Raw genomic sequence first — 8,925 nt, forward strand, 5'->3', positions numbered from 1 at the left:
TGCCGTTCAAGGGTCACAGGGAACAAAACTTTTTATTCTTTTTTTTCTTTTTTATCCCCTCGCGCAACTAGTTGCGGAGGGGATATAGCATCGCGAATGTGACAATAATCATTTGTGGGCAAGATTGACAGAAAACCTTTGCATTAACCATTTTCAGCGTTTACATACTTGTGTGACAGTATAAAAAGATAAAGCCTATTCATTTTCAAGTTCATTGTTGAAATATTTCTTCAGATATCGCGTATTCACTGTCTCGAAACCCTACATTTATGTACAAGTTGATAATAATCATTTCCGCTAGGGAACCAGTTTAAGAGGCAGTTTTAAAGTTTAAAAGGCGTGTCGCAAGGGAAGCAGATTAAAAGATTTTGAAGCCAAAAGGTGTCTAGGAATTTGGGGTGCACGTTATTCCCGAAAGAGCTGTAATACAATCCACAAGTTCAATTAACCTCTCGATGTACATGTACATTGTTATTTTTCATTACGAAAAAATGCATTTTGCGTGGAACTGTGAGATATACCTATATTGTACAGTAGGTAGGTAAATAATTAAAATTACTAAAATTTATACATATAGAATACGTGATATGTTTTTGCTAGGTATAAGGGAAACTGCCCAATTACGTATGCATATTATGCCCCCCTCTCCCACTAAAAATTGCTATGCAATTTGATTTTTGTTAAATGTAGACATCCTCCATCCTGATAATTTTGTTTAAAAAATAAACAGTGCTGAAAAACAATTTAATATCTATATTAAACTTTACTACCCCAAATAAGGTATCCCTGTTATGCCCCCCTTAACCAAGACGCTATGCACTTTGTATTTTGTAAAAAAAAATGGATCAACATAATAATTTTGTCAAAAGTAAGGGAGTTGATTGTAATGTTGCGGGTTTGAATCCCTTTGTGGGACGTGGAGACTGGTCCTTCGAATGAGACCGTGTAAACCACGGGTCCATGTCCCAATAGGTGCTGGCACAAAAAGATCCCTCGCTGCTCAATGATCATCAGTGACAGTTCCTATTTTAGGAAAGAATGCACCTCTCTACTGACAAGCCCTCATATGAGCAAAAAATTCCTGAGAGGGACATTAAACAAAATACATTGTACTATCAATATTTAACATGTTTAACGTCCCTCAGAGAATTTATCTCTTATGAGAGATTGCCATTTCCAGTGAAGGTCCAGTCGCGAGGGGATGCTCGGCTTAGCGGTGTGTTTTTCTTCCTCTAGTTTTGTTGTGTGAAAGTGTGATAGTATTGATTTTATATTGATTTTAATTTAATTTAAAGTATTTTTCTTGATTCAAAATTAATATGTTTCATTTAAACATTAAACACATAAATAAATTTATAACAACTTCCTATAATTAAAGTCTATAAATCTCTAGAACCCTAAAATTAAAACTTAACTCTTAACCTTAACCATCAGTCAATATTTTCCCCCCAAAACCTTTGACCCCGTGAAAGGGTCCTATGTTTTTGTTTTGAACATATTTCATTGAACGAATCAAATGGATTAGAAACAAGTTCTTAAAACTTACTAGTTCCTCTCCATAAAAATAACAATATGTCATGCAATTAATACATTAAAATATATTATTTATAATATTTTCAAGTGATGCAAGTTGATAACAAATCAATTTAAAATCTACATGATTCCCTTATAAATCTATGGACAGCAGCAAAAATCTTTACATAAGTTGATACAGGCAAATCTCTATCACCCAATAATAACAGGTTAATGTCCTTTACCTTATAAATAGAATAAACCGACTGCAGCTCGATATTCCTCTAGTGAGTTACCCATTGTCTATCTTTTGATAAATATAATTGTATGGAAGTATAAGACCGCAGTCTGTAGCTGCCAAAATTTCACCTACAACATTATTCACTTGACGTATGTTATACAAAGTTTGCATGACTTAAAGGTACTTGGACACAGATTTGAAGTTAATACTTTTATAATAATATTACTACTTATATATTTGTGTTTTTAAATTTGAAAGTCTTTAGAGTCGCTTAGTCCGATTCTAATCGCAAAAAAATATATTCGTTTTTCTTCTTGAAATATAATTGTCCATAAATTGTATCACCTTTTCTCAAATTATATCCCCGAAGTCTTTTTCTTTTAAAAGATATCAAAATTCAAAAGTTAAAAAAAATAATTTTTGTTAGGTCATACAACAAATAATCCTATGTTGATATCGCGTGAAATCACCTTCGAAAAATTCAATTTATCGCTTTTATCTCATGAAGAACAAACCCAAGCATTTTTTTCACAACATAGTACTTATACCTGTACACGGACAATATTTTAGCCTTTGTTACTAAACTTTCTTTTCAAAAATATCTGATTTTCCTTTATTCTTTTAATATGCATATTAATATAAAAATTACTATAGATTATATTCAATTAATTCTCTCAATTTTAAAAGATATATTTTGACTTCTATGACTTTTACTAATGGAAAAAAATACTCAGGTTTGATTTATCTTCACAATTAAATAAAACATAAAATTATTTTTTTCAAAGGTGACTTCACAACAGATCTTAACTGCCTGTCAGGAAATTCTGTTTGTCAGTGAGGTTTTTGATCTATGTTTTCCTTGTAAGGATTGTTGTAATAAACTTTTAAATCAGTCCTATAGTTTATTTTTTTTATATTTTCTATGTAATGACGCACTTTTATTGTGTAAGATAATATGTGCCTGTTTCGGATTAAGCGGCTTTAAGGAGTGTATTGTTTACCTTGAGTATGATCGTAATTCGATTTCTGTTAGACTTTTGCTACAACTTACATCCCCGTCAGTATCCATTTAAGCCGAGTATTAAATCATATTTTAAAGAAACCGACAAAGTTTTCATATTAAGTTTTGTACTCAGCAGAAAAAAGATTACCTTAAAAAGTAATTTATGTGAAATTGGACAACGATCAAATGTTGAAATTAATCGATGAGTAAAACTTTTTTTTCAATGAAAAAATTGATTTTTTTTTCTATTTTGAAATTATACCATGTTTATAGTTATACATATTATTAAGTATTTCAAGGATCATCAGTACTCTGATAAGAGAGATAACTCTTAAAGGTTTGATTTTCTGTAATCCCTTTAAATGTCTTTTGTCCATTTTTTGCCATGCAAACTCAAAATTGTTTGCAGTTTACTTACTTTAATTCATTTGGGAATTCATAACTATAACAATTTATGAGTGATTACAGGATTTATGAACCATGTATTAAAACCTATTGCACAAATATAGTTATGAAATTGATGGAGAATAGAAATTTTATCAGGATCATTGAGAAAATGAATTTTTGGTAAATAATCATGAATTTATTACTCTGGCTTTGTATTTTCTAATACATGTATACTGTACATGTAGTGAAATATACCACCAACATTTAGTTTTCTATACATATGGCATTTATTTGCGTGAAAGGAGGTTTGTATTTCATATTATAGAAAAGCGTCTGCATTCCTCTGCATGTGTTTTCAAAGTAAAATATATAACCCCTGCACCATTTGAATTATTGATTTAATATTTGATAATCTTCTAACTTTGTATGAATCAGACATATTAAACATGCATAAGATATATATACAAGTACACATAAAGGAGTGCAAATATTGTTGCAGAATTTGATGCTTTTTCATTTTATGTTGTTTTTGCATATTTGATTTTGTTTTTCATTGAAATGGTTGTGTATTTTATGGATGCAATTTGATTGAGTGGTACATCCTTTGATCAATTTGAAATTACATTAATTTTATGTCTCTTTTATTTGCTAGAAGTACTATATCTGTGTTACATGTATGAATAAAAAAAGAATCCAGCTTTTAATTCAAATTATTTTGTTTAATTTCAAAGTTTCAGTGTTTAGTTTTTGCTCTAATACGTCATAAAATCCAGAACACAATCAATGTTCCAGAATTCCATTTAAGAAAATGACTCCCATTAGTTAATCAATGATCTGAATCATTTATGCGTTTTTTAAATGTGTTTATTTCTGTGCTTCCATTCTGTGTATAGCATAAAGTTTTATATGAAATAAATATTTTATAATTAGATTGTCTTCCTGGTTTTACTTTGTTAACTATCTATTAAGCCATACCATATACAGTTTTCTGTATGACCTTCATTGTATTTTCCCTCCAAGTTGTTCCCCTTGCCTGCAATGCGCGAGGTTAAAGGGGCATGCTTGGACACAATATAATATTTTCATTCATATTTTGTTTACATATATTTATATATATTCATATATATGTTTACAGTACTTATAATATACCAACTTAAGGTATTTCTAACGATCATCAAAAATTTGAATGTCAGTTGTTTAGATTCAAGACAGATTTGGAGCTCCCATTTTTTTTTATTTTGAACAAGGCACATGTCATGTTTTTGTTTAATTTGGTTAAATATACACAATTATATATATGTTTACATATATTTATATATATTCATATATACAGATTATATTTTCATCTCAAGACAGATTTATGAACAAGTTACATTCATGTTTTTGTTTAAATACACAATTACAATTAGTTAACTGTTTCAAGTGGTTTGTTGATAACCATGATATATTCTATATATTCAAACAAAACAAAAGGCACAAACTTTGTTTAATTTTTCATCTTGGAGTAGTACATATTTAGTTGCTTATACAGAACATATTACTTTAATTAACCTTTTACTGAATTCATTTCTAGTAGTTTTTAGTACAATGGATAATTGAATAATGTCAATATAATAATAATGAAAAGCTTTGAATTACATAATAACAATACTGCATACATAATTATCATTTTCAATGCCATGGTATAATGTAGTACCCTATTAATTTTAAGGTCTCTCAAGATAGAAGGTCAGAACACAATTTTATATATATTTTCAAAATAGCAATATCTATACCACCGAAAAATGTATAAACAAAGGCTATTCTCCTTAGTGAGTAGTACTATATGCGGCACAATCAAAACACTAGGTCATTGGGTGTAGATTCTTTAGAGTCAAAAGTCCTACAGTTGTGTACACACTGTGTTTGTTGGTTCATCCAGAAGAGGTACCACCAAATCAACTCTGCCTCTTTCTTTTTCTGTCTTCCTCACTTAACGGCCTTTTTGGTCCCACCGTGTGTAATACAGTCATCCCAATCTGGCCAGAATTCTGCCTTCATTCTCTCACAGTATCCACAAAGATTTTCAAACTCTGAAATGTATAAAAGAAAAATTACAGATAATCACTGAACCCAACCAAAAGAGGATAGTGGAAGAAAAGGCAAATAAAGAGACAGAGAAGAACCTTGACCTTTCAACATTTGAATTTAAGGTTAATGAGAGTCTTAATAAGTGTGTAAAAATTTTAATTAAAATTTCTGACTCAGTTCAATGTGAAATTTACAGAGATCTAAAGTTGTACCCTGAAATTAATGTATGCAAAATATTAATTTCTATTCTGGTCTTAATTAATGACCTTGGCATTTGACTCCAAAAGCAATGCGGGTCTGCTTTAGACCATAAGGCTTTGTGAAATTAAGAAAATGGGAGTCGTGAAATAAAATTTCAATGCAAAAGCTCGGGCTTTTGGAACTATTTTCCGGATATTGAACTAATATGTACAGACAGAATAACAGACAGTCCAAAAGAGCTTCCAATTGTTGTTCATATAACATATTTTCAATGGGATGTCGATCTATAGCTGGCTTGGTCTGAAAAAAAGGGTGTTCATTCCACTTTTCTAGACTATTGAGCTACCGCTACAGATTCCTTACTTTTGAATTCTTGTTCTAAAAAACCAAATCCATTCCAATAGCACTGGGAGAGAATTCCAAATATAGCACAATCCGACTGACAAGGCTTCTCTCCAAGAAAGAACTTTTTCTTCCCTAAAACACAAAAACAATACCAAATTACGAGTTCTGTTCAAGCAATAATAATTGCATTGATATTCATGCCTTTTCATTATATGTATTATACATTTCTAGTAAAATAAGATTATTTGTTTGCACAAACCTAAAAAGACAGAAAAATTCTTTAAGCATTCAACAGTGATTATCTCCACTTCTTTTTGGGAATGGCGACCCATTCCTTGCGCATGCGCTTGTTTTCTTGCGAAATGCTTCGGCAGTTTCTTCAAAATCCAAGGAATTTTCACATATTTGGAAATTTCGTTGGCTTCATCGTAAACCCAACGATGTAGCACAAGTGTCCTGTATTGAAAATGAAAATGATCCAATTGTCATTATTTCACAAATAAAAACAGGATGCCTGGATCGGTATGCAAACATATTTGAATATTAAAACACAAGAAAAAAATCACATGTAAATTGTTCAGTAAAAATTAATATAGGTCTAGATTCCATCTCGTTTTAACATGTACCAGTAAAAGTACTCCTCTGCCACTTTTTGAAAAGAATAAGCTATGGCCTTTTCTTCGTCTGTGAAATCTTTGTCTAGATCTATGTTGAGTGTTTTATTGATGAACTTGATACAAAACTCTGAATCCGCCACTTCCTCCCCATTGTATTCAATCCACGTTACTTTTCCTTTAGAACTTCTGTTTCTACCGCTATCGTATTCATTCTGGTTTGAATATTGTTAAATTGATCATTTTACATATAATTCTTATAGTAACATGTTCATTCAGTTGTAAATAAATGAATTCAATTATAAAGACAACACAATTGCATGGATAACCGTGAGTGACTTCTTGTAACAATCCTTTATACTCAGTATCAAACCTGATATGGAACTTTTGCCATTCTCAAATAGGTTTCCAGTTTTACAGCAAATGGAGTTATACTAGGAGCAAACGGACCTCTGGCAATTGTATGGTGAATAACCGTGTCTCTAGGGTAAGATTTTCTGAAGAAAACACAAGAATAAAAAATACAGACAATCATAATTATACCCCCTTATATTATTAAATATTTCATGTTAAGGTGCATATTCTCTAAAACCATTATATCTTAAGTTTTTAAACTCGATGTTTTAAAATGGAATTTGTATTACAAATTGTATGATGTTATATGTGTATGATTCTACCATAGGTATTCACAAACTAATTAATCGGCCTATATTTGACACTATTTAGTTGAAATTTTCAAGTTGTCTTCTTACAGATGAGTATTTTTCCAAGTACTTTGCACATTTTCCATTCTTGTTTTGGTTTTGTCGAAATGAAGCACCGAAAAAGGACAGAATTGCATAAAGAAATCATGTCAGAGGATAGGATAATAAAGAATTGATTATCTTTCAAAATAATAAATTTTTACTATTGAAAAGAAAAATCTTTTACATTTATGGTCTGAAACATTGAAATTTTGTGTTGAAAGGTATATTTTTCATGAAGCTAGATTTCAGAAAGTTAACCTGAAAAAATGTAATCTTTTTAACATGAAAGCAGTCAAACAAATGATAAATACTTCTATCATCTTGCGCCTTAGCGTCATATCAATGTACAAAAAAATGCAAAAGTTCCATGAACTGCACTGTTTCTCTATTTAGGAAATGCAAAGTTAGGCTTTAAAATGAACGGATAAAACGACGGCAACATTTAACGAGAAAACATGAAAAAACTCATTTGGGAACTGTCATAATCTATCATAGCTAGAGCATATAAAATTCCTTCCAATTATTCTGTGTGAATAATGTTTAACTTCAAAACTACTTATCAAAATTCAATTTTTATTACATATTTATATTCAACAATGTAAATTTTTTAACATTCAATGAAAAAACTGCTCAAAAATCAACAAAGAAGCAAGATTTATGAGGGACTATTTCTTTTGGTGGAAGGATATTTAGCAGAAAATTCTGCAAATCTGCACATTTATAAAATTTAATGTAATGGAAATTTAGGCTCACATACTTTTACTTGGAGAATATTTTCCGTTTTGATATTGCTAAAAATATTTAATATAGGTCTTAATTTATATCTTTAGACTAAGTTTTACATCTTCCCTCAACAAACTTTCCCAAAAAATGAAAATATATGAAAGAAGTCAAGGTCAAATTTACACCATTTTTAGCCTGAAAATCACATATTTTGACAAATATTTCAAAATTAACATCACTGACCCCACCTTTTTCTTTCATTATTTTAAACTACTCGATACTTGTGACTGATCAGCACTCAAGTCGTAAAAAGTTTGATATGGTGTAAAATAAGAAATACCAAGAATGCGCTTAATACTCTACTAAACTAGCCCAAAGTTACTCAAAGTGCTAATGCACTGATTACCTACTGTTAGAGACCAAAATTAGTAAATAATTAAGTTTATTTTGTTTTAATTAAGAGGAAATTAATCATGTTAGAACTGCGCAGCTACAGCATTCATGAGATGAAAAATGCATTGAAAATGGTGTTAGTTTGATTCATTGATAATATGGCTACAACCATTTGTTTCGCTTTTTTCTTGTCATTATCCATAATTCTTGAAAATTTGATTTTTCATATGGGTGTCTTCCTGAGGCCATGTGTTTATTTCGTCCGCCATTCCTCTGTCACACAGAGTTCGAATAGCATTGGTTTTAGAATAAATGCGACCATAATAACATCAAGACAAGAAATTACTAAGTAATAATCATTAGGTTATATTACTTACTACTTTTATTTGTTGCATCGCATCGTCTGATTAATGAAAAAACGCGATTTTAACCCCACTCCAGCAAATCGGGAAAAACTGTTCTGTTTACAGCTCGAGTTTCCTCGTTAATATCAATCCACTGAGCACGTGGTTGGCATGTGCATATATCTGCTGTGGATAGATGCGTTTATTACCATGATTATATTTAATTTTTCATGGAACAAGTCTTGATGATTTGTTGGTTTCTTTAAAACTCAAGAAAAAAGATAAAACATGTCCTAAACATATGTGATTACGGCGGGTCTTTTTTCTGTGGCGATAGAAGTTATTT

The 8,925-nt window shown here is 30.5% G+C and overlaps 1 protein-coding gene across 1 annotated transcript; it reads right to left on the bottom strand.

Annotated features, from left to right (window-relative positions):
• Positions 1 to 5,107: 5,107 nt before the first annotated feature.
• On the bottom strand, positions 5,108 to 6,878 carry LOC134269635 (failed axon connections homolog; the record flags this gene model as incomplete). Its single annotated transcript, XM_062751840.1, has 5 exons — positions 5,108 to 5,215; positions 5,778 to 5,891; positions 6,019 to 6,215; positions 6,386 to 6,588; positions 6,747 to 6,878. Coding segments are annotated over 5 exons (750 nt in total), but the record flags the coding sequence as incomplete, so codon positions are not given.
• Positions 6,879 to 8,925: the final 2,047 nt, after the last annotated feature.

Source organism: Saccostrea cucullata, unplaced genomic scaffold, assembly GCF_032062105.1.
Source record: "Saccostrea cucullata isolate Sc308-1 unplaced genomic scaffold, CSIRO_AGI_Scuc_v1 ctg8074, whole genome shotgun sequence".
Taxonomy (NCBI): Eukaryota; Metazoa; Mollusca; class Bivalvia; order Ostreida; family Ostreidae; genus Saccostrea; species Saccostrea cuccullata.